Genomic DNA, 27,452 nt, shown 5'->3' with positions numbered 1-27,452 from the left:
GATATTTTAACAATGGAAGGGTAAATTGTTTTCAATGTTTATTCAATAAATAATTTCAGAAATACAGAATTGCAAATGTGAATGTGTGGAATTTAAAAAAAGGCACTTAAAAACAATGGTGACAGGTGTAACCTTTTTTTTTTTTTATCTTTACAAAAACTCTACAGCTCTAGAAATCATTCCCTTACCGCTGATCTTTAAAACTGAACGACGTTATCGTCATTCCTATTTCTTTTCAATAAAAATGTTTGATCGAGGCACCACAAAGGACTTGGGTGGAATTACTGACAATAAAAAAAGTGTGACCCCCTTCCCCCAATTCACATCCTACAAATAAAAACATTTCAATAAAAGCAAATTTAGTTAGCAAATAAGGCAGGTTTGCGTGTATTTGGCATTGCTGTGAAGAATTAAGGACCTGAGTTGGCTTTAAATTAAGCAAGTAAGACCTGGAGCCAAACAGTAACACTACTGTACACTGCTGTCCTTTAATCTAGAAAGGCAGCCTTAGAAAATATCTTTTCTCGACTAAAGATTTCAGTTGATTGTTCAGATGGAGTAAGTCACTCAGAAAAGACACACTAATGCCTTCAATCCTGTTCTGTGAATACATATATGGCTTAACACAGAAACCACAACATACTGTACATTTCATTGCTACCACGCGGCAAACTGGCGCTACCTTTGAAGGGTTTCAATCCAAAGAGACATAAATAGAGTGACGGACACCTACTCAGTCAAAATGATTACAGACACAAGAAGATCTTTGCTCTGACAGCAAATCAATCTCACGACCTTTGCTCACCTGTGTTTTGGAAACATTGACTGACAGACTGCCACCCACTCCACACTGTATACACAATGATTTGGAAAGGAACCCTTCATTTGTCGCCCATGATCAACATCCAATTTAACCCTCAATAAAACACTGATGGCTTGATGGTTCTATAAAAAAAAGGCACAGCTAGGCTTTCCTTGCCAGTCCTGTGGCGGAAAAACTACAAATCAGCTCAACACATTCTCTCAAGTTCCGCAGAATCAAAAAAAATAAAAACAAAACAAAAAAATGGAACCCCACATTTATACAGACTGTACACATTTCAGATGATGCATAGAAAATAAAAACAAGTTAGTAAAACAAACTGAAATAGTGGCAAAATGCATTGCTATCATTTGGTGACTACAACAAACAAACAAACGGACAGTGAGAGCATTATAAAACCCGCCCCTCCCTTCACCCCAGCCCATATTCTTTTTCCATACAGTGTTGTCACAAGGAAGGCAAAGCTCCATCATTTGCCCTCGTACTTTGGATTGACGACAGTTGTTACGGCACTTTTGTAGATCGGATTCTCACCCTGAGAGACACAGAAGAACAAGAGTGAGTACAGTTGTGAACTTAAACCAAGTAATGAGGTCACAATAAACAAATTTCAATACCACGAAGATCAACAGATTAAGATTTGCAGCATACTAGCAAACGAGAAAAGCCAGGAACGAGCATGTGGCCACACTGTTTGCCTTTCTCACCATCTGGTCAAACATGTTACATGAACTTGGGCTCAGCTGTTGCCATGGTTGTAGCAGTTTGTGTCAGACTGTTACTCTGTCTACTCTGATCCTTAACTATTGCAATCTGCACATAGTATTCAAATGATCAGCCCTCTGCAGTGCACTGTCCTCTAGTAGTGACATTGAAGTGGAATTTGTTGTTGCACAACACATTTGGTGAAACCAGGCAGACAGCGTATGGATTCGTCCTCATTTTAGCTCTGAACTGGTCCCCCTTGACTAAATTTCTGTCAGAGCGCTTGTAGTTTGATGTTCAGTTTTAGGAGGGTCACAATGCCACATAGTTGCTTAAACAGCTGTATTTCTGTTTAGAAATTTGATCTACTGTCTTCAAGTTTGAGCAGCTCTACAGTACAATTTCCTACATGATTGCTGTTTAAATATCCATTATAAATGATAGTGAGCTTGTTTTTATGTTATTAGAGTCGTATTTTACACATTGTGGCTAAAACCGTAGTCCTGACTGAGACTCCTGTGATATAAAACTGAACATTTTCCAGATATCTGTGGCTTCATATTTCTCTTTTTTTTCCCTTCCTGCTTTCTGTTCATAGTAGAATCACACAATGATTACACAGTTTCTCTCTTTTTGTCACACTGATAACACGGCTGTCGTGTTTGAATAAACTTGACTGTAAGTGTCACCGGAAAAAAACAACCAGGGGTTCCATGTCTACGTTCAGTGTGAGCTCCATGTTGTGGCTGGTCAACTGATTCAAAAGTGTAGTGTGAGTAAACACAACGTACAAGATCAATACAACGCATAGTTTCTGCTCAGCTTTGGTGTAGTCTTGCATAGCCAGACATAACTCATCAGCACTGGAGAGGGGTCTTGCTAAACACAACATAATTCCACACTAAGAGAAAAAAATGATCTGGATTGTTTGTATTTCTTAAAACCAATCACAGTTGTATGGGCGGCACCAAGTCCAGGATGCAGCGATGCAGCCCTGTGCAGCCTTTGAAAAATACTGTCGTGAGGGAACTTAATCTGATTGGAATCTGGAATATTAATCTGTGCCTGTCTCCTAACTCACTGTCAGCCAGGCAGCATCTCTCATGTGAGGTAGTTTGTATTTTTCATGGGCAATATTATACAATATCAGCTAGTTAGTGTCTCAAAATGGAACTCCTCGCAATGCAAAGATGCGAATTTGCTTTGCCAACGGAAATTAATGTTTTATTAATCCATTTGCCTGCACTGAATGGAAGTAAACAGGAGGCGAATATTCATCAGTGTTACTTTTCCTCATGTGTGACTGTGCTGTGACACACAGGCAACATGTTTCCATCTGAAATGGGCGGCCAATGACATGCTTATACACCAGTCTACATCCTGTGAGCCAGACTAGGTTTAGTGTCACTAGATCATCAATATTGCTATTGCTTGACCATTTTGATTGGCTAGCCAAAATCTTGTTGCAAAATGGGGGGTTTAACTTTACCCTGGTTTAGAGATTTACCTCTAAAAACTTAAGTAACAGTGATGGTTTTATTGAATGTATATTAATTGCTGTTGCTGCCCTGCGAAAAGCATGCATCTCTTAACTTACAACTTTGAATCTCAGAAAAAACAGCAGTTTTTTAGCTCTCTGCATTCTCAGATAATCGAAATGATTGATTTTTTTGTCAGATAAAGGAACAGTCAATCCTTCATGTTATGTAAAAAATTCAGATATCCCCAAATTTGGCAATGAATTGTTTTCACTGGACAGCAATGTAGACTGCATAAACATAGGGAGTAGGGTCTAAATGAAAGGAAAACAGCTCAAATAAAAACAATAATTTCTAAATAATGTGTTTGTTATTTACAGTTCCTCTTCTGCAAATCTGATCATTAACACCGAGAAAAAAAAGCCCAACATCACACCAACTTAACAAATACATGTCACCTGTGGTTAAGCATGTCAGTTTCACAGCATGCAGTCACCAAACGTTTCATATCACTGCAGCCGTATGTAAAATCAGTCAAGGTGTAAAACAGCACGGCACAGAGAAAGCACATGCAAGTACACAAAGCCAACAGGCAATACGAACTTTGACCTAAAGAGAAGCGCCTTTATTCCCATAGCTGGGATTCTGGAACTGGTTAATAGGACTCTTGTAAATGGGGTTCCCTTGCTAACGTGGAGAAGGAAAAGATGAAAGGGAAACAGAACAGAAGAAAAAGAAATGAAGAGAAGCAGGGAAAAAGCAACGTAAAAGGACAGACACAACAGTATGAAGGGAAATGTTCAGCACAGAGCAGAAAAGGTCAAAAAGTAATTTCTTACAGTGACTAATTATTGCTGTGTCCTTATACTATACAGCTTTTCCTTTTCCATATCTAATGTGCTAAAAATGACATGTTCTTCTGCGATGGAAAGTATCAGTGGCAGGAAAAATGTTACTCTTCTATTTTACGTCTGTTGTAGTAGTACATTAAGAAACCCTGAACACATCACAAGCTATCTTGCTACAGCATGTTTATTGAAAGAGAAAACAAAAAGAGCAAGCAAGCTGGTTTTTTTTAAAACATAAATTAACTTCCTTTCCTAACCTCCCTTCCCATGTTTGTTCTCTCCCACCGGGCCATAAACACTGCTGCTGTGACTACCACACAGTAGTGGAGCTTTCCATCATAGGTCACCCAGCAGTCCTCCTCTTTCTCTGCTTTATTACCTTTTACGGTCATGCAGTTGTGCCATGTGGACAGTGAGTGGCAGCACCGTCAGCAGAGGGGAAGGCCGCTCCCTCAGCCATTATAGACTTAACAGGTCTGTACAGGGCTGAGGCTGATCAAGGACAGAGTGTGGACCACAAAGCTGGAGATTCAGTCTGAATCCTCTACCTCACTCTGGTTTAAATCTTCCACATCTTATGGACATTTTGCAGCTGATTACTTTACGTGCTTGACTACAGAACTACAGAATTTCCTCACATACATACTTGCTCTGGAAATGCCTCAGATTTATTTGTTTGATGCTTTTCCATACAGTTTAACAGCTGGAAATCTGACATTTATTCTAACTCAGTCCTTCTAAGAGTAAAGGATAACCACATTATTATTTCCCCAAGTAAACATTCTAATCTTACTGCAGACATCAATTATATAACAGCTATAATAATGCTTGCTCAAAGGCTTCAGGTACCCATTATTTGCAGCCTGCGCTGAGGCAAAGTTACCACAACTTATTGGTCCAGGTGCTCTGGTATGACTGACTCACCGTGTCCCACTTGGCGTTCATCTTCTCCTTCTCAAACTTGGCAAACTCTCGGCGGTCGTGGATGATCATGAGCAGCTTCCAGATGAGCAGCAGGGCAAGGCCAATCAGCACAATGCCTGCTACCACACCTGCCACGATGGGGATGATGTCAGGTCCTGATGGGCACTCTGAAACACAGAAAATGCACAGCAACCAAATGAAATTAATTCCAGAAGTTCATAAAAATATCTCAAATGTCCACTGATTCAAAATACAAACATTTTGTCTTTGACTGTGACAGGTTATACAGTTTATTGTTGGTTGTCTCATACATTAGAAGACCTACTCTTTCCATAAGATAGAATGACCATGTGGAAGCTCTGCTGCTCTACTGGCTTTACCTGTCCAAACTAAATTTGTACTGAAGGGGAACAGACCAATGAATGCGTGTAACCTTTAACATTGACTGTAACCTTGAAGTAACATAGGTATTGACTGTGCAAGTGAGAGTACAACTAAATACCATGAAGATATAAGGGTGTCCTTTTAATAATTTTATTCCCTTTTCTTTCTCTATCATTTGAAAACAGAAATGTATCCAAAAAGGGCCACAAATAGGTTTTAATTAGCAAAATATTGCATTCACCCACAAGCTATGACTCAGTTTCCCTGGTAACACCTGAAGGTTTGACTAATACCTGGAACAATCGATACCATCCCATAAGACTCTTAAGCAATGGGAATGTTATTCACTACCCCAGTAAACGGGATGAACCTTACATACGACTTGGCAAAGGAAAATATTTCTCGTCTGCTCAGCTCATATAACACTTTGGCTGAGCTATGAGCCAGAAAGCTAACATTATGCTAGCAAGATTCAAAGTTACTAACACTGCGTACGGTTGACATACAGTAAATATAATTTAAGAGTATGCTTAACAACAAAACTAGGTAGCGTTCCAACCATGTCATCGTCCCCGAATCAATATCAAGATTTTTACGAAAAATGTACGTAATGTCGGCTGCAGCCTGAGGAAGCGAGTTGAATAGCAAATGGGGTGTGACATCATCACTGATGTGATACATAGTATCAGTAAGTTAAGAGGGCCAGTGTACTTCTTGCAGCTTGTGTGTTAAGGCCCTGACACACAAAGCTAACGGTCGGCTGTAGGTCAATGTTGGGCCGTGTGCATCTGTTGCCCTAGCTGATGTGGTGTGCCCCGCTAGCCTGGCGTTGCCACACCCAATTCGCAAAACACAAATGGATCTGACACGAACCGTACATTTCCTCTATTCCCGAGGGGCGGTATCAACAGCTGTCACTCAAAGTGCCCCTTCATGCAATTGGAAAGACGGAAAACCAATCAGAGTAAACAAAGCATGTGACGTAGGCTAGCACAACGCCACTGTAAACAGACCAGCAAGCAAGTGCAGCGTGCAACGGAGATGAGCTGTGATGATGTCTGGGAAAGAGTGTTGCCGTCTTTGCCAAAAAAATCCACCAGTAAAAGGTGTTATCACAAACAGTGTTCTAGTATTTGCGGATTTCCTCCTCACTGTGGACTCCGAGTTGCATGGCTGTGATTCCCAGCTTGGTCGCTCCCATGACTTGCTCCTCCATGAGAGCAACTAGCGGAGAAACAACAATAGCCACTGGGTTTTCACTGAGTCCCACCTTTTTCCCGATCAACAGAGCCAGCTGGTAAATTAAACTTTTTACCAAACCCCGTAGGAAGGACGGCAAACATCCTTTTTTTCAATAAAAGCTTCCAGTGCAGCCATTTGCTCTGCTTTTAAAGAAAATATACATTCCAGTTCATTCAACACATTTACCATTGCAGTTTCAAAATCAGTAGCCATGTTGGTTGTTTACGAAATGCATTCACTCCGCTCCTTGTCCCTCCTATTCTGATGACGTGATTTCAAATAACCCGCCCTAAAAGTAATAAACAGTTGTGATTGGCCCGGTAAGCCAAAACCAATGCCAGAATTCGCGCATATATGGCCAGACTGATCTGCGGAGCGAAATAGAATACGAGCTCGCAAGATCAGGATGGTTTCACCAGGCTAGTGTCCCGCACCGTTGCCCCTCGTCGGCTTTTTTTTACCCGATTCAGCATGTTGAATCAGCATCAGCGGGGCCAGTTAGGAATGAAATCACTCTGATTAACAGTTCAGCTCAGCACAAGAGATGATAAATTTGGAAAATAAACTTGTTAAACGAGGAAAGATTAACTTTCTTTAGCCATTGAGACCCTCTAATTAAAACACTTCTCTCGTGTCGCAACAAAAACTCCACATGGTACCTCTAAGTTAGGATCTTTCAGAGACAACTACTGCAGCAAAGAGGACTTGTAAGATAACTGCAATAAACTTAACAGCATCATATTCAACATATCAGAGAATAAGAATGCTGTCTGATTTTCGATATTCCGAACGTAGCAGTCCAATCATACCCAGCGTCTCCACCACGTAGACCTCCTTGGTGCCGTTCCTGATGGCATAGGTGTAGTAGAACCAGCAGTCGTTGGCGTCTCGCTCTTTGCAGTGAGTCAGTGGGAAGCTCTGGTCTGTAGGCTGGGGCAGCTTGTCGCGGTCCTTCACCTTGATCAGCTGGAAGTAGTTGCAGCGTTGCTCACAGGTATCCTTCTTCTCGCCGGCCTCGAATGCTCGGCAGTGCACACAATCTCTGCGGAAAGACAGACAGAGGGTTGGTTCACTCTCCCTGCTGTGTTCTATTCATTAGAGTCCCAGCATACGTTGGGAGAAGGCAGAGGAACCTCACATTGTAACCAGTGAACAGTGAATGGTTACTTATCTAAGCAAACTACATGTCTCTGGATGATGAAGAAAACTGAGGTGATCAGAGGCAGAGGTGTAGTTAAGATTTGCATAAACATTTTATTACTGCAGTCATCAATCTGTAAAATTCTCCCTTATTCTCTGACCTTTAAGTACAATTTTAATCAGCATTCACGAGTCTCACTCTGGAATTCAACCTCTAAACTTACATGCTATTTCCTAATTATCTGGGACCAGCAGAAACTCTAAATTTAAAGTGTCAGAATTTCAAGTTTCTAGCCTAGCCAGCCAGTTTCAGACTCACTTGTGCTCAGTGCAGACGCCTGGGCAGGTGGGACAAATCTCACAAGTTGGACCCTGGAATTTGGGGTCCTCGCATTTGCAGATGCCACATTCGCATTTACCGCGGCCATTACATTCCTGCCCGTTCTTGGCGAGGCAGGTGGAAGTGTCAAGGGAGCAGTCGCAGGCACTGCCTGTGTAGTTGGCGTCACAGATGCACTTCCTGCACTCGCAGCGCCCATGTCCTGGTAAACCACAGGAAAGGGTTACCACAAAGTTTACAGTAAAACAGGCGGAAGTCTTTCAAATCATTTTATCTCTACAATCCTCACCTCCGCAGAGCTTGTTGCTGGAGCGGTCACAGTTGAAGTTGTCGCACTCGCAGTACTTGCCACTGTAGACCTCTGCAGCGTTCTCCCTCTTCTTGCATTCACAGGTGCCGCAGACACAGTCACCATTGTTGCTGCAGATATCTGTACCGTTGTCTTTTCGGCAGTTGGCATCAAGGTCCTCTGTCCGCACCTCGTCTTTGCTGCACTCGCAAACACGCCCAATACGTCCTTCATTACACCTGACACAGGAAACAGGAGGTTAGCGAAGGTCAAACATTATGAGCATGATGAGTATAATTCAACAATACAAAAAAGCAAAGTAAGCGTTTGAAGGCAAGTACTTAAAGCGCAGAACACTGGTCTGAAAATATTTTTTCCTCCTCATAGAAGCTCAAAATCAAAGGTTTTTTGTTTAATTTATTACAGCACCTGGCATTTTTAATAAGTAGTTCATTTTTCTGGTAAAAGATGTCCAGGTGTGGTTGGAAATAGAAAACACAAAGACCTTTAAAGCTCTGTGGTACAAGGTATAGCAGCACTGATGTACTGAATACTTACTTGCAGGCTCCACACTCGAAGGTCCCATTGCCCTCATAACACTGGTCACTGTTAGGCTCTCCTTCTGCGGCACACTGACAGTCGCAGATGAAGTTCAGAACTACCTCAACCTCCTCATTGAAGCCCAGTGGTTTAATTTTAATGACCTCAGACTTGCCATGTGACGGACACTTCTGGGATTCGATGGAAATCTTGAAAGACACCTGGAAGCCAGAGGACAGTTTATAGGCTCATTAAAACTATCAAGGAGGATGCCTTGAAGCTTACTGTTTCAATTCTTGGAAATGACTTAGATTATTTTGATGTGTTTCTAATTTATAGCTTGTTTTGAAGTGACTTTTTCTCAATGCATGTGTTTTTTGTTTTTTTTTTACTTTTGTCCCTCAGTGTGGAGCAGCCAATAACAGGAAGGACATAGCTGTTTACCAGCTTTACAGCCTAGAAACAGGACATCCAGCCAAACCCTGCTGCCAGGAAATGAGCACTACCACTACTTGTGTTGTAGTGGCATTCTTTTCCCACTGTACTATCTTGGTTCCCCGTGAGTTGAGATGTTTTCAGGAGCATCATTGTCACGTGAGCAAACAAATTGTAACAAAAAGCACCGTATTTACCTCGTCTCCGATGGAGATGTTGGAGCACTTCCTGCCATTCTCCCCTGTTCCCTCCACGCTGTTCTTACAGATGGACTTATAGTTGATGGTAACTCCCTCTGGCAGCCGGCTGTTTTCCAGAATGACCTCAGAGGACAAAGACTAACCAAACAAGAACAATCAAACAATAGGCTCTATTGATATGAGACAACCACAACTTGTACATACAAGCGTTTTACATGCAGAAACTGTGATCATTTGTCTTCACAAAGAACATGCAAGTACATGAAATCTCATCATGATTCACTGTGATGAATAAAAGGATGCAGGATGTTTTCCCCACAGGATCAATGCATAATTGTGTGCAATAATATGTAACATTAAAAAATAATCAAGTGTAATCAAATTAAAATCACAAGTTATCTATCTGACTCACATTGTAAGCATCAATAATCAGTTTGATCACGTTGCTGGAGTTGGAGGACAGCGTGCCAACAGCTGATTTTGGGATGAGATTTTTCAGCTCCTGAAAGAGACATAAGGGTCGTAGGTAAGACCAGAGTGAACAAGTGTTAAATGTGCATCTTACTGCTGAATTATATGACAATACAACGTACAGAAAACACAAAGTTTACCTTGTAAACAGGCTGGAATTCCTCAGTGACCGCAAAGATGGTCTGGATGTTGTGGTCACTCAGTTTCTGAACCAAATGGGCGATGGAGGGGTAGTCCTATCAAAGGATTCATCGACATGGATAGAAACAAACACATGTATGAAGAAAAGCAGCATTCAGCAACCATTTCAAATCTCAGATTATGTGAACAAATGTGGGTTAACATCAGTAAGAAATTTTGACATTAAGTAAAATCTAAAAACAGCACACATGCTCAAGTAGGTCAGAGGGAGTATCTAGACCCTTCTCCGCATGCTCTATCAGCTCCCCCTGAATACATTATGCATATTAAGAAAATGACAAACAACTTACATAATAGTGGCTCATGGTGTACTTGTTGTCCTCCAGGTGACACCTGCCATCGTTTGGCAGCACGATGCCACCCAGTTTGCCGTCTCCAGCGAAGTGGAAACCAGCATCAGTGGAAAACACCAGCAGTCGAGTCACATTCCTCCAGCCGATTTGCTCCTGGAGTGACGAACACAAAGAGAGCCTTTTCATTAATATTTTACACATTTATGAGACACTCTTGCCTAGATACAGTTAATAGCAAAGCAAGTCTTCATTTCCCAACTGCAAACACTACATGAAGTCCCTACTTACCTCACAGACCGCCACCTGCATGATGGCATCGAAGCCCCCCTCTGGAGAGTCCAGGTTTCCTGAGATCTGCTGCTGACTGACCAACCGATTGAAATCGTCTCCCTTGTTGGTCAGCTTCAATACATTCTTATAGCTGAAGGGGCTGGTGCAGTTCTGGTTTCCTGTGCAGGGGTTGTTGAGCCTGGCTGGCGTGGTGCTGATGTAAGGCATGACTGTCTTCTCCACAAATGACCCGAAACCTAAAAGGAGAATGTATTTTACTCAAGACTGGATAAATGTAACACTACAGCTTTTCTAATGATAAGAAACTGCTGATACTGATTTTTTTATTGTTTTTTTTTTTTTACCAATCCTGAAATCTGAGGTAATCTTCTGCATTTCCTGCATGAGGTCAGTGCCGAGGTTCTTGACATTTTCCAAATCATCTTTCATGGAGAACGAGAGGTCCATAAGGTAATACAGGTCGATGGGGTAGTCCTCAGCACGCTTGAATTTCAGGTCAAAAGTCTGGGGCTCACCTTAAGGTAAATAAATTACATTATTTTACTGGAAAATGCGAGATTATGACATCAGCACAAACATGACATTAAAAACATAATTCTTATATCTCTTCATTTGAATATTTTTACTGTTAATGTTGAAGGACATTAAGGGGATTTTACAGGTAGATTTTTCAGTAAAAGTTGCCTGCTACAACAAGATACACTGCTTTTGGTCTATACTATAGTGTACTTTATTTCACATAAAAATAATGACTTCTGATTTTGCTCCAGAGCTGGATGACTTAGAAAAATATTACCCTTAATAAAACACAGTTTTCACCCCTTGACAACTGTTCTAACCAGACATTTCTCCTGCTCTGGCAACATATTAAAAATTTGGCTACAGAAGATGATTATTTACCAGATCTGAGAGTTAGGGTGAGTTTCTGTGGCTGGATCTGGGTGATCTGCTCTGGTGACAGTTTCTTAGGCACTTTGTCATCCTTGCGGTTGGTGACATCCTTGTTCGTGTTGATGTCGATCCTTCCGCGTGGGTTTTCAATTTTGGACAAATTGCATTTTCTATTCTTCAGGGACTCCAGATCATCACAGCGAGCCGACTTGGACTCTCCCTCGGTGAGGAATTTCTGCAGAATAGAACAAGAGGTTTTTGTGATGAAATTGGTACCTAACTCACTTCCTAACTACCTGTTCCACGGGTTTTAAGACACGCTGAGGAGATCTAATCTGTGACATAAGAGTAAAATGTTTTTCTAATTATCAGGCCACACCTAAAGAGTTTAACAAATGTTTTAAAATCAACCATACAAAGATGTTGGTCAAAGCATGCAGGTAACAGCTAGGGGTGTAATGATCCATCAATCTTAATGAAACTAGTGATTCACACCCCTTGTAACTGCACTGTTGTAATGCAATTCTAAAAAGCATTTCCACATTGAATATAAATTTCTAAAGCACAAAAAGTATACAGCTATTTTCACAGGTGGTGTATGTGCAGAAACATCTGGAAAGGTCCCGTAAATGTACAGGAATTTGTCTTGTAGGGACTGCTATGAAGACATATGCTAATAACTAGCACAATCACATAGTAAATGCTGACAAACATGTTATATTAGCAACAGGACTTCACATGAAATGTTATAAATATTCACAGCTGTGTACACTTCTTCAATGAAGATTTTATAGGAAAAAAAAGATCCTGATGCCAGAGGTGACATTTTGTTTTGTATTTGTGTTATTTCAACAAATAAATTCACAAATATCTGGGGTATGAATGCTGCAGATACAATTATCAGGATCTCTGACATAAAATCAAAGAGTATTTTCAACCAATGAGGCCTCTGGAATCAATCTTCTTTGCTCTGACTGTTTTTTAAGACCATTGTACTCTGGCAGCAAAAGACAAGGAGAAACAGATGACTGGGAAGCCGGGCTGAGAATATAGATTGGATGCACATGATATCCCACAAGGCATAGCAAAGGAGAACCTGAGACAATGAACTCAGTCAAAACAAAAATAGTGCTTTGACCTAATTCTTTCAAAACCACATGACCCACAGAGGCTTTTTTTCCCACTCCCCTGCATCTTGCTGTACACATCACATAGAATTTATTTGAAAGATTAAAAACACAGAAACACAAGACCCCTATTGTTCTATGGAACATTGAGTTTGCAGGGTAAATACAGTAAATGATGTGCAAAGGAGTGGGTGACATAGCCTACAGAGGGAAATTATCAGTTCAGTCAATCTCAATCACAAAGGAATTTACATACGCATTATTCTCAGCAGTGGGCGGGACAGCATATTCGCCATCCATTGTTTTTAGTTCATGCAGTGAAATCAGATTGTAAAAGCACTAGGTACTTTGATTATGGAGCTCTTGTAGCACTTGGATGGTTCTTGCAATTCCTTAATGACTTTGGGGTTGATTTTGATTTATGATTAAGAAGATTTAACAGGAATGCAGCTCTGCCTTGACACAAAAATACCCAACCCAGAGAGTCTGTATTCATCCAGAGACGCACCTGGGTCAAAAGTTTTTAAAATACTAGCTATTGCTGATATGGGTTGAGCCATTCACTGCACATTTTACTTCTAAACAACAGTCAAGGAACCTCAGCCTGTTACCAATCTGTACAACAGCTTGTTGGACCAGAAAAATGTATTCTGGCACCATTTGAGCTCTTCATGCCCCACTGTGTGATTAGAAAGCCTTGTTTCTGGGTGACTTTGTGGTTTCTCACACTAATGAATCTGTGTTTGATGTAATAATAACAGAGCAGGGGTATCATACTCTTATATCACAGAATAAATATGACACAAAGGTACTGTCCAGTTCTACTGATTCATGTTAACCTCAATTTCCAGCGTTCAAACCCTGCAGAGAGAAACTGAATAACCTGCATATCATGTTGTTCACCATTTTTTTTCCAAAACATTTGCTGCACAGCATAACATATAGGCTAATTCTGTAACAGTTGCCATTTGTTTATCCTGTACTTTGTAGCCACCACACTAAACAATTTACTGTAGAGAAGTGAACATATATTCCACATTAACCTCATGCTCCTGTAAGTCAGTATTTTCCTGCACTGTGGTCAGCTCACTTTGTACTATCCTTGCCTTGGGTTCAGAAAACAAGTAATTAAAGACGTTTATTCAGACTAAGTTTCCACTGTGAGACAAGAAGCAGCAACCCTGATGTTTACAATTAACGGAGGAGTTGTGGTTTACTTGCCTTTGGTTGAAAGGCAAAAGTCTCTTGAATCTCTTAAGTCTCTAGTACTACTCTGCATTTGTTTGTGGATGTACTTATAGGGTAAGTACAGTTTATGTGCATGTATATCTATAGATGTATCTTATGCATCTTTTGTATAAACAGAGCAGGAAACAAGGAAAAAACTTTTCTTACTATTTGAACCCTGCTTCCTTTTAAAATTATTAATACAGATCTTTAAAAAAATATATTGTAATGGTATTTAATCAAAGTGTCTTTGGATTGCATTTGTTTGTTTAAAATAAATCTATGACTTTGGACTGTTGTGCGCAGACTTTTGAAATGTTGAAATTGTCGAAGGTGACAGTCAGAATTTATTCAATTTTTTTCATGGGAAATTGTATTACCCAATGCAGACAATGATAGCTGCCAGCTGTGTGTGTTTGCTGTTTTTGTGCAGTCCAACCCTTAAGCAACGCTGCCACAAACCACAACCTCTGAACATGCCACACCCACAGCTTAAAGATCTTGTAGATAACTTTTCATTCATATGATAAAACATTTTGGTGGCAACAATGATCCAACTCACTTCATCTGAGCACCATCCACACGACTCAGAGACCTGGATGCATTCCCCACACGACTGTGCGTTGGCTTTGATGCATATGCTTCCCTCTGAAAGAGACAACACAAGTTCCTTTTAGCCAAGATGACAAAACAGATTTTCCATTAGTTCACTAACTCAAACCAGCTTTGGTTTTTGGCTGCAAGACACAACCCCATCCCAGTCCAGAAAACTGAGTCATGCTGAGAGAAGCTCTAGGCAGCCCACCAACTGATGACTTCACCTTGTAAAAAAAAACAAAAAACAAAAAAACCCTCCCACCAGCCAACTGGACCCAGAGTCATTAAACCATGAATGAAGAAATGCAAGATGTCGAGAGTGAAATGGATGAGAGCAGTGCCGTATTGCACTGCGCTTAGAAATTAACAAAAGGGCAATATTTGGCTCAATGTACAGAACATGACCGTCAAGTCAAAGTATAATAATCAACACACACTGCACTGGGGTGTCTGTTTAACATTTTGTGCTATGTGTTAGCTCATTTTTAACTGTTAAAATAAACAAATTCACAACATTTCCTGTTTCTTACCTTGCTGTGCCCAGCTGCCACCAAGGATCACTGATAACGTTGCTATTAAAAGTAACCGCAGATCCATCTGTAACAAGAAAAACAAAATAACTCAGCATTGGTAGTAGAAACGAACAAATCCTTAAGTTTCAGTGACAGCTGACAAAAGGGGTGTTTTGTGTGTGTACTTAGTTGTAGTTGTAATGGTTAAATGTGACACAGAGATATCTTTATAACAGATTCAAAGACAAAAATATCTGAGACAATTTGTGCACACGGAAGAATTTTTTTTTGCCAACTGATGAAGCAGTTCCCTATGTGGTAGAGCTGCACTTTGAGTTTGCCTTCATAAAAGTTAGTAAACACTAAAGAAACTATCCTACTACCAAATGTGGTAATAAAGCAAATCCCCATAGAAACTGTTTTTATGGTCTGGTGGCTCTTATGTTATAGACATACTCTATGACCCTCTCATCATCTGTATATTATAAAGGCTGTGTCCTGACGTGCAGATGAAATACCTCAGTTACTGTCAGGCAGCAGATGGGAAGAGCAACTCTCATTTTGCCTATTCCAAATATGGAGGAACAATATGCCCACACTCAGTTGGCATCAGATGCCAGCTCATAAGCACTGCCACAAAACCACCAAACTACATACTTGTTTTCTAGCAATGGTTTGGAAACTTTCATGCTGTTACTATAGGTCTACGTAAAGGTAGTTGTTTATCTCCCCAAGGCATTTCAGATAAGACTCGACGAGAGAGACAGAGGTATATAGGGAGTAGCTTGAGGTGGATAAAAGAATGTTGCATAAGGGAGAGAATAGTCACATTTACATTTGAGGTGTTTAGACTCAACCAGAGCGATTCAAAATGAGTCTAGCAGCAGACTTGTAATGATTGCAACAGAGCAGAGGCTTTCATACTTACATGACCAGTATCTCAAACTGCCAGAGTACGCAACTGGAGAAAAATAACTGTGGTTGGTTTACTGAGAAGTCCTATGACACCTCTCTACCACAGCGAGCTGAGCAGCTGAGCATTAACCGACCAGCCTCAACACCATAAAACACAACTCAACAATGGTTCAAGTTTGACAGCAACTTGAAAAATAGCCTTAGTTCTGGGTCAACATTTTTACTGATCAAGTTCTGTGCAAAAAGAAAGTGAAGCTGACATCACAACCTGACAGAAAACTGGGGAAAAAAGTAGGTGTGTTCACGTGTGTGTGTATTCCCATATTTGGTCAGGCTATTTCATGCCTCTTCCTGAATCTCTGCCATTCCCCTCAACCCCAGTGACACACTTCCTTGACTGTCTGCCCAATCCTCAAACTTGGAGACTGAGACCAACTTTGTGTGTACTTGCCCCAGCAAGATATAGCCTATGTAGGAAATAAGGAAGTGTTGATAAAGGCTAAGTCAACAGCTGTGTGGCCCAAAATAGTCTATCCCTGTTGGATATTATCAAGCTATTTCACACATTGTCAGTGTCAGGGGGTGCCATTTATTTCACACGACACAAGAAAAAGGACATTTTTACAGTTATGAATGATGTAAAGGTAAAACTAGTGACTGTAAATTCATGGGAAGATGCTCAGTGATATGTTTGTTGCAGTGCTGTGGGTCACAGAGTACAGGCATCTGCAAAAACAGCCACATCCTGTGAAACAGGGTCTAATGGACAACTTAGATGTGAGTTCCCCCTAAGTGCTTTACTGATAGCTATCATACTGCTGTGGGTAACAGCAAAGGAAAAACATGTCAGATAAGTATAATGGCACACTAAACGATTTGGAGAGTAGTTTATTCTGGTCTGTTATGAGTAACATGGTTTATTGTCTATCTAGACTGTTTATTGTACCTTTTATTCTTAATGTCATTGTATTTTTCACCTTTTATTGCTATTGTATCTCTGTTTTATTGACTGTACATTAACATCAACCTGCCCAGGGACAAAGGATGGAAATTAGCCAATGGCTACAATCCTACATATTTACATGCAAGTGTCTATTAATATGTACTGTCCCTGTTATTTAAAAAATAAATAAATAAATAAATAAAATAAAATGCAAAAAGTCTGACATCAGACAGAAATAGTTGGCCCAAATATGATTTGTATTTGATTTTTAGGGTGCCTTTTAACATCTAGCCAGCAGCAACAGATGGAAATTATTTTCTGTTGATCAATAGGCACTTCCTCTTTAAAATACTCACAACACAAAGGAGAACTTGCGGCAAGATGGACAAAAACGTTTCAAAACACACAACATCCCCAGCAAGATGCTTAATAAAATTCAAACCAACTCCAACTGCAGACTTTCTACATTATTAGGGCTCCTCCCCAACATTCCTGAAGTACAGCCTTGTTTATCACTCTGGGGCTCGTCCTGCACAGGGCTGCAATATTACGGACACCTCCCAGAAAAATCTTCTTTGATCTATTTGCCTTTCCTTATTTAAATCCGCTCTTTTATTACTGCCATAGCTTTTATCAAAGAAATAAATAAGAGATAATTCAACTGATATGACCAACGGATTTCATAAGGAGTGTCACTACTTTTTAAGTGAGTGACAGCTGAATTATTATATGACCACTGGAGGAGGAGACTTCACTGGTTCACAAGACATGGGCGGACATAAAAGTCAGCGCTGCTTCCACAAAGCCAACGTCACAGCTGATAAGAGCTGATAGCAACGTCGGGCAGACAGACTGATGAGAGGCCCAATTTAAAATAATCTAACCCATAACAGACTGTTGTAAAACTGCTCCTTATAACTGTGAAACATAGTCAAGGAAGGTTAGCTGGTATACAATGAATTCAGCATAGAGTAAGAGGTAAATGTCAATGTGTATGTTTTTACCACAGAGTGTAGCATCTCTGACCAACAATCGTTTTCAAAAATATGAGAAAGGAATTCCCAGACGAGCTTTTCTGGCACAAGTCTGTCTCCTTTGGACCTACATCCACCACATTTCCTCAAATGCAACAAAATTTCACTGTCGCCTTTTGCAATGGGCTTAAGTGGAAAGTTATCCTAATGTTTCAACACCTGAACAGAAAAGTACGGCACCATTTACAGACTGTATCTCCTAATTGTTTTGTTTTTTTAATCCAGACCAAGGCACACAGTTGAAGCTACTGGACTTTATCTTTCCAACATATCCATTGAGAAAATCAGTTGAGAAAATCAGTTATGAGGTCATGCTACTTGCTTGCTTGCAGTCAGGGTGAATAATGATAGAGGGCAGATACTTTTACAAAGTCAGCTCGTCCTTCTTTTTGAACCCCCCTCTCTTTCTATCGTCAAGCAGAAACTATGATCTGTGAGTAGTCATGATGACAGACCTGAGAGCCTAATATTTAGAGTAACAGGAGCACACCGTGTCGAATCATGACTTTGTATGGTCAGGCTGGAGAATACAGAAGCGGCACATGCTTTGTGTTTGTGATGCTGAACATCAGCGCCACAATTTTTCATTTACAATTCAACCTCTGTTAATAATAGCCAGAGCTGCTCAACTCTGCTCTTTCCAATACAACTAGAGTAACTAAGACAATGGTTTTGACCGGACATTCTCAAATATGGACGTGTGGGACTGTAATAGAAGAGAGCCGGATCTTACAGAGCTGACATCTTCCTATAACTTGCTATAATATAATAGTTTTAAGGCTGCAGCAGGCCAAATTTTACTTGTTTATACCATACTGTTGGCTGGAAGAAATCAAACTCGACAACCAATCACACACATTCATCCTAAACAACCAATTATTGGAATTATTAGAAAAAAACAAATTGAAGATTTATTCAGATCATAAGTTCCAGATTAATTGATTCTAGTTAGATGCAGCACAGTCATCTTTGTTCGGATTCTTGTCATCGACCAGCTCAAGCTATAAGATCACTTCCCAGTTAGTCCAGATTCCAGACATAAAAAATATTGACAGGAATTGCAGTAAAATGTTTGATATAACTGAGATAGCTCTTGCTGGTCAGAGAAGGTAAAGACCTTTCAAATCAATACTAGACTAGACCAGTGGTCCCCAACTGGTGGATCACAGTCCAAAAGTAAGTCACCGGTCCATTCCGAATAGACCCCAAGTGACTCGCAAGCATGTCAAGTTTGTAAAAAAAATACACTTTATTTTGAAGTACGGTAAATTTCCAGCACTGACCTTTTATTTTGAAACGCTGTTTTCTGCTGTAGATTGGGTGACTAATGGACAGCTACTTGACTGAGAGAGCAAACTAGATTGAGGACATAGCCAAACACAAATATGATGCTGAATGTATTAAACTGTGTGGACCTTGAACTAATGGATAAGGAGAATTTTGGACCCCATGACCGGACCAGTTGGGGACCACTGCCCTAGAAAACATCTGCTGGGTGTCACGTTGACCTTTTGTTGAAAAAAAATTCAGCACCTCAAATAGGTCTGGCGTTGTGCTCTTTGACAGCCGTTTCCCCAGTTGGAAAAAATAACCAAGTGCTACGCCAATCAAAGCTTTGCAGTCTGGATTGGTAATGGAGCATTATTTTCCTGTCCCACAGTGAGAAAATGCTGACAGAAAATTGCCACAAAAATTAGAAAAAGCATGAATGAAACTGACATAGTTGTACAGGTTGTTCTAAGTAACAGACTTGAAAAACTGTTCCTAGCAAACGGACTATCACTGATGTTTGAAACTGACATTAGCAGGACAAGAATGGCACTTCGGACTGAATGGTTAAGGGCAAAAAAAAAGACAACCCATCCCAAACGGAAAACAACAGCACTAATATGACAAATACTGAAAATGAAACTCTACAGACATGAAAGTCTGGTGCAGTCAGGCTGATAAAATCTGGCTTTATACAATGTAGTGTGGTCTGGTGACTCAGAACCTGTAGATTAATGTATTTTCTTAAAATTCTGGTGATGTATGATCACTGGCAGAACATCATGTTCTCGCAAAGGAGTAAATCAAAACATGTCAAAATCAAACCTGCCACAGCAACAGGGAGAGAATCACTGGTCTCTTTTTTTTTAACCGTTATTATGCTTTTCTATCGAGCAATTTTAACGTATAAACACTACCTGCTTGCCAAAAACCAACACAATAGCCCCGCTTTCAACACCAGCAGTGGGGGTCATTCACCGACAGACGAAATGTTTTATCAAGAATTTCCTCCAACAGCTGCCGAGGAGAGCCGACTGAAACGCAATCCTCTGCTGCGACTTCTTGTTTTGGTCCACCGCCTGCCATCAGTCTCAGACAGGTCAGAGGTGTTTTGATTCAATCTGCAGTATGAAAGTACGCCTCAGGGACCAGAGCCACATTCTCTCTCTCTGATGTAAATTCACAGACAGCATTCTTCTGCTCACAAATGTAGTTGTGTTGCAAAATAATCGACTCCCTGTGCGACATCTCTGCCTACGTGACAGTGGCATTCCGGTTTCTCTGGTGAATGATAGGCCGCACTGAGATGATTTCTGATGGACAGTTTGAGAATGGATGCTGACAGTGTAAAATTTCAAGAAAGTATGCAGGCTGTAATTATCTTGACAAACTGCAATTTGAATAGCGATCAGTGCAAAACTGAGTATCTGTATAAATGCTGATTCTGAATAAGAGTTTAGAGATATGACAGATCGTTAGGTGAGGAACATTCGCCAACCAGCAGAGATTTTTAAACACTGTTTATACTGCGGTAGCTCCCTCTTTAATATCTCTGGTTTTATCAGGACATTGTAGATAATACTGCATGTTAATAAAATAGACTGGCAATGCTATAAACGTTTTTACACCACTGTAATAAAGTACTTAAATTTTCTGGATTTTTTAAACATTTGATTCATGGGATTATTCACCATCTTGTTTATTCAATTTAGAGACAGTTTTAAACTGAATTTCCAGAAAATGTACTTAATCACAGTATTAACTGATATAAATACCAAAGACACCTAGTTGCCAGTTTATTAGGTACACATAGATACAATTATTGCAATCTCATGTAACAACTTTGCAATAAATCGTACCTTCGTACCTTGTAATGTTTAGATTTTGCTTCATATGCTGTATTTGCACTATGGTGAGTAATGGGAACAGTATGTTGCAATTTCAAAAAAAGTTAGTGTGGGGAAGTCCCAACAATCAGTCAGACACAAGGCTGAAATTAGTGTGATAATCACTAGCTGGACATTCGTTTGGTATTTTCCCAAGTCAGGGTCAGCTTCAGTCATACTTGAAAGCAGTAACTGAACATACAGGCTTTGAATCAGACTGTGCAGACATGTGTCACCACTACCTCTTTGTTTACCCTTTCCTCTGACGGCGTCTCAGTGCGGTTACTGACATTTATCAACTAAGGAAACTCACTGTGCAAAGTCTGGGGAAGCAGACTTCCTCTTAAAAGAGGCACTCAATGATATTCTGAAATACTGCACTAATAGCTTTATGTGTAGGTGTTTATGTCAGTTAAAGTTAATACAACCAGTGCATTGTTCTAAGCTGGTAGCAGCCAGGTAAAAAAGTCTGATTAACTGGTGAATGTTGTTCAATTAAAAAAGACTTGCGTTATCTGATCAAAAGAAAAATTATTTAAGAATCTGCAGATTATCAGACTTCCTGACCCCTCTATGACTTCTTGCTGCAACTCATATGGCTTTAAACAGACAAGCCCTGTGTTGTCTGAAGGTGGGGCAAGGCACATCTGTGAATGTTTAGTAATCTACCAAAGTCCATGTTTAGACTGTGGATGACCACAGTTCAACAAATAGGGCTAATAATGTCTCTCCATATGGTTGAGTATATGGTATATGTAAGGTTGTCACAAACATTTTGACTTTGGTATGAATACCAGGACAGTTTTTTGGGGCTGAATTTTATGACAAACATGAAACATGCATAGAAACATGAATTAGAAAATACTTGAAATACTAACATCTTTAAAATATGGTATTTCTGCACCTCCCCCCACATCCAGCTCTGAGAAACTTCTTCATAAGAAGAGAAACTAAAGAAACAATTTCCTGCTGAACATACTTTGCTTCCCCTGCCGAAATTAATGAATTCTAAAAACAATTAAGCAAGAAGCAGCAGTGCAAAAAAATGCAAACAGCCAATTCCCACGGTTTATCTCTGTGCACGACTCAGACAAATTAAACTGGAAGTAATTGCAAAAGCTACCACAACTCTAGCTGGTTTCTCAGTGGTTCCTCGTTTCATGCGATTAGAGGTTAACCACACTGTACATCACAACCCTTGACGGTTAGCTCATGGAAAGAGAAGTGAACAATGACCCCACACCTACATACTTAATACCTTGTTGCTGTTGCTCAAATACTGTGCATCACTTCAAAACTATCCCACACAAGCTCCTACCTCAACTGCAAATTGCATGCAATACTAATACAGTACACTAACCTTCATTCCAGGCATCTGTCTATGTAAAGCAACACAAAAGAGAAAGAACAACATCCTGTTATTACAGCGCATTTAATTCTAATGGACTGCTGAAAACTGTAATATGAAGAGACCGGCACCATTACTGCAACTAATGAGTACTATTAATCATCAATTAATCTGTTGATTATTTACTCAATTCATTGTTTGGTCTATAAAATGTCAGAATATTGTGGTACTAATTTCCTAAAGCCCAAGATGAGGTCTTCACTTTGCTTGTTTTGCACAAGCAACAGTCCAAATTAGGAAAACGTTCATTTCACTATCACATAAGACAAAGAAAGGAAGCAAATCCTCACAACTGAAAAAGTTAAGTTTGGCACTGAGGCTTGAAAAATGACCTTAAATGATTAAGTGAAACCTAACTGCCTTGCTTTATCCACCTAACTATATAAAGCCATGTGTACACCTAATATGTACAGCTCTGCAGCATCTACTTATCAACAAACTTTATATTTACCTCTGGAAATGATCACATTAGGATTTCAAGCTATTCAATGATCCGTACAACTAGAAATCAATCTGATTCAGGGCTGATCTGGGCTCCTGTTTCAACCTTTACTTTGACATCATCTATGAGAAGTGATTCTAGAAATAGGATTTTGTGAAATGAGGTCAGCTCCACATTTGGCTTTGCTTATACACACTTCCTATGGCTGTGGTTTTTATCTCCAACTTTTCACACTGTTTATATTCACTTTGTTACTTGACAGTGTTTAAACTTTGTAATGCATATCTCAACTCACAATATGAACCTGAGCGCTGCCATTATGCAACAGCTATGAACATAATTTTGTCTGCCACATAATGCATGCTATCATAAGAAAATAATAAATGCTACCCTAAAGTGCCAAGAACTTCTGTGGCAAACAGGCAAAGTGAAAGGTGGCCTTCAACACAAGTCAGCATTGTTCCCGCTGGGTGGGTCATCTGGTAGTCCACAAACTGAGTTGGGTGCCCATCCCCCCGGCTCTATTTGCCACCCGGTCAGCCAGCCGGCCCCCACCTGGTGCTGAAAGTCACAGTCCACTCCCAGTCCATTAGGTACCCAAACAACTCAGCATGACTCTGTACCCATCCCCGTAATTAAAACCACACCCAGGCAGCACTTTCCTTCTTAACAGGCTGTTGAAGGATCAGGAAGAACACCTCGCTTCTGACTGCAAACACAGCATTTTTTTTAGGAAACCCAACCTACACACAGGAATACCTCCTTTATCCAGCTGACATGTGCCATGAACTAAAAAACTGCTGTCAAACTAGATGGGTGTTACCAGGTGTAGCCTGTTTCTTTATCTATGTTTTTGAGACAAAGCATAAGAACACATACTGACCAGCTGACATCGGGCCAACTATAAAGACTGATTGACAGGATGATATTAAATGTTTTTCATCCTTTTCCTACAACAATGCATGTGTTCAGCTGGTGTCTGAATTTCTGCTATCAATAAACATACCAAGGATGTAAAAAATTAAAATTTAAAGTTTCTTTTTTTACTTGAACGCAACGGAGTAGTTTAAGGTAGGTAAGGGGATGCAAAATGCTTGCATTGCATGTGTTGGTTAATATTATCTTGGTTAAATTCTTTAAAGTTAATAAATCAATTGTGGACCATAACATCTCAGACACATATATTACCAGCATCTCAAAAAAGAAAATAAAGTATAGAAACTAATGAGCATTACATTTCAGTGGCAAAAAGTAGAGTGATAAATCAGAGCCATGTGAAAATCCAACAAATCAGATTCTCTGCATGTTACGCACTCATAAGTTAAGTCAGTCGGCTATATATTTTCCTTAGTTGCAGAACAAATTGCAAGACCTGTTTGGGTTTGTCTGTCATGTGGAGGAGATCCCGATCTCCCAACGCTCCTCAGAGAGATGAGATAACGCATTCCATCTTAACTGGCCCCATACTATGTCTTGGAAAAAAACTATGTCACTTTAAAATATGGGGTGCTTTTTCCACTTCTTTCCAACCTAAACCCAGAGTTTACTCAGTCAGTTTGATGTAGAGTGAGTATGATGACAGTTTTGGCCCTGAAAAACTTGATGAAACCCGTGTGGTCAAGTTTTAAAATGCTGTTTCCTCACAAGCTTTCTTTTACATACTAAGGCTGGATTCCATTTCCAACACCTAATAAATGAAGTGATTTGTAAAGGCCTTTTAAATGAGACATCTTGTTCCCCGTGGGTGTTTTAAAACAGTTATTTTTAACACCTTCTTTTGTCAATATAAGTGATGAAAATAATATAGCATTTTGAGGATTAATTTGTGGCATATTCTGATCTATTAGTCTCATTAACTCTGTCTCTCTTTGTTACTTGTAGAGCTGAAAGTAACTATTATTTTCATCAACGATTAATATAGAAAAATGTCTACGATTAAGTTTTTAGTCTTGAATAATGTCAGGAAACATTAAGTTATTCAGGTCACTTAAAGGATTAATTGATTGTCAACTACATCGACAATTTTCTGTCACTCTACTGATCAATTATCTGACTAACTGTTCCAGCGCTTGGTCCTTGTCTCTCCTTTTTATGACAGTTTTCTTTTACTGTGGTCTCAAGTGGTCACATTTCGATCAATCTTCATCATACATTCCCAATATTGTGCTTTCTTGTTGTTCTCTTCAGGTAAGTTTTTCATGAGCAGGAATATCCTATACTTCAATTAAAGACCTAAAATATATCTGTCCATCTTCTAATGTTTCTTGCCACATCTTCTCAAACAGTTTGACACGTTTATGTCCCTGCTGTGAACACTTCCAACATTTTACCACAGAAGGATGGAGCCATGTGGGGATAATGATCATAAATCTACAAACATAGGCTACCATTCCCATATGATTTGTCTGGCCTTCACTGGAAGACCAGCTCATCCATGACTCATATCTGACACGTCGGGGTAAGGGCCTGGAGTTGAGTAATGCTGAATGACCCTTCAAACTGCCCCGGACACTCCTAGCCGAGCACTGCTCACTCTGTTTAAACATCACAACAATGTAACTAAGGGAAGTGAGTCAGTGATCTACAGGGAGCCGACTCTAGTCTACAGACATGTCTCCCCCCATGTCTACAATTACCAGGCCTGGTGTGTATTATCTGCATCCATGTGATCCATACAAAGTCCACAAGATCAAAGACATGTGTTTTCTCACCTTAATGCAATGCTGTTGCTATGTCATTATGATGCTGTATATAAGCACAGACAGGCTAGTAATTAACCCAAAGCATTTTATTCCCATGTCACTAAATTAGGCCTTGGTGAACACAGATTACTAGTTCAACACATCGAGCTGCTCCCTGAGATTAACGAGGGAGAGAGGAAAAAAAAAATCACCCCCCCAGGCTGCAATTCCTTTACAGGAAGTGAGAGAGGCAGGCAAGACCAATCTTGTCCTGCTTACATAGAGCACAGTCAACAGTCCTGAATCAGAGCTGTGGGCAGGGCTGAACAAGAGACTCTTAATTCTGGTTAACCAATCTGGCCTTCTCTAAGACGTCTTGGTCTTACTGTCTCTTCAACCACAGTTTATGCAGCCCATAATGCAGCTTGACCAGACTGGGCTCCAGCTGTGGTTTGTGTCAGGATATTAATTAAAAGCCAAACTTTGCACAAATGTTTGCGACTTTGTCTTACAAAGCGATGTTGTTCAGTATTCTTTATTGTGTATGTTTAGCCATAAAGGTATGAAATATCTTGGGTGAAGTAAATCAAATGCTCCTTCCATACATTTACAACATACATGTTAATTTTATTTTATTTTTTTTGACAAATTGAGAAAAGCCTTGTCAGACAAATGGACCCGAATACTTTATGAGCATTCCTAAAGAAAACCAGGTGGCTTTGAAATACAATCTTCACTTTCCAGGAAATGGAATAAATAAATCCTGATTTATGATTGTGATGGTATTTTTCATTTTTTCAGACAACTATGAGACTCCACAAGATAACATCCAAGTGCTAATTTCCTTGTAGTAGCTCTCTTTTCAGTTTTTAAGTTATTGCTATAAGAGAAAAGCAAACAGGAATCTTCTGAGGAGATGACAAACATTTCCTTTCACAACTCTTTTAATATAACAGTCAGGGGAGCACTACATGTAAAAGATTAACCACAAAAGTGTCAATGTATCCTTTATAAAATAATCAAATAGGTTATAACACACTGTAGCAATAAGGCAACAATGGCTAAATAACCAAAAGGATCATAAATGAGAGCAACAGAGAGGTTTTCAGTTTTCCTACACACACATCCGTAAGTTTAAACACAAAGAAGGTCTCTGTGATAGTTAAATCTAAAGGATGTATAATAACGGTGTTAACAGTTATCCAGGACTGATAAACACCATCTTCTCACACTTTTAAACCACCCATACTGCCCTCTTCGGTCATACAAAGCGGCTCAATGGCCTACTTCCAGTACAAAGCCCAAATTAAGATTTATTGAGGGACAGACTTGAGATGTAGGTTGAAATATGCCAACATTTCATATGTCGTGTTGTTGAAAAACCGCACTGTATGAGAAAACGAACACAACTTTCGACTGCTTGCTAGCTTAGTTATCGTTAATCCACACCCAAAGTTTGCCCCTGAAGACAGGCATTCCTCGCTTCTCCCCTTTTGTCGTTTACAGTGTTTTCAGTGGCCCTAAACATGGCAGACTGGTTAAATGTAACTAATATAGGTTAAAATAACAACACTTACCTTGTGTTGATACTGCACTGGCGTCTTCGTTGATTCAGAGTAACATTAGCCCCAAAAATGTCCTGTTTTTGACGAGTAAAACGGCTACAGTGGCGAAGACTAGCTAAAACTGTTATAAGGGTCCTCTTTGTTTTAGCTAATGGACCGCACCGCTACGCCGAGTACGTAACGTTTCCGCCCGCAACACGTTAACGGCTACTTTAATAAAACTAACATGTATTAATATTAAAAATGAGATAAAGAGCGAGCAGTCCCCGGCTCGTCCGAACACGCTACAGCCGCAGCTCCGGTGCTGCTGCTGGGTCGTTTTTTTGTTAATGCCCCAGTTCAACAAACCTC

The 27,452-nt window shown here is 40.0% G+C and overlaps 1 protein-coding gene across 1 annotated transcript; it reads right to left on the bottom strand.

Moving 5' to 3' along the window:
- Positions 1 to 15: 15 nt before the first annotated feature.
- Positions 16 to 27,452, bottom strand: LOC126408898 (integrin beta-1-like). Its single transcript, XM_050074680.1, has 16 exons — positions 27,114 to 27,452; positions 14,977 to 15,043; positions 14,412 to 14,497; positions 11,505 to 11,730; positions 10,949 to 11,119; positions 10,602 to 10,840; positions 10,311 to 10,466; positions 9,960 to 10,055; positions 9,761 to 9,850; positions 9,346 to 9,486; positions 8,732 to 8,934; positions 8,174 to 8,412; positions 7,864 to 8,086; positions 7,214 to 7,446; positions 4,779 to 4,945; positions 16 to 1,358 (listed from the first exon to the last, which is right to left on the bottom strand). The coding sequence occupies exons 2-16, from the start codon at positions 15,041 to 15,043 to the stop codon at positions 1,293 to 1,295; spliced, it is 2,403 nt and encodes an 800-aa protein (XP_049930637.1). The 5' UTR covers positions 27,114 to 27,452; the 3' UTR covers positions 16 to 1,292.

The sequence above is a fragment of the Epinephelus moara genome, chromosome 21 (genome assembly GCF_006386435.1).
Source record: "Epinephelus moara isolate mb chromosome 21, YSFRI_EMoa_1.0, whole genome shotgun sequence".
In the NCBI taxonomy this organism is placed as follows: Eukaryota; Metazoa; Chordata; class Actinopteri; order Perciformes; family Serranidae; genus Epinephelus; species Epinephelus moara.
This window is presented reverse-complemented; position numbering and strand designations above follow the sequence as displayed.

Bases quoted from the DNA above. Each gene is read 5' to 3' on its own strand.
- LOC126408898 (XM_050074680.1), bottom strand. From the start codon at position 15,043: ATGGATCTGCGGTTACTTTTAATAGCAACGTTATCAGTGATCCTTGGT. The intron at 11,120-11,504 runs GTAAATAATCAT...ATTTACCTTAAG, and splicing joins CACCCTAACTCTCAGATCTG to GTGAGCCCCAGACTTTTGAC. The intron at 7,447-7,863 runs GTGAGTCTGAAA...GTCTTTCCGCAG, and splicing joins GGCGTCTGCACTGAGCACAA to AGATTGTGTGCACTGCCGAG.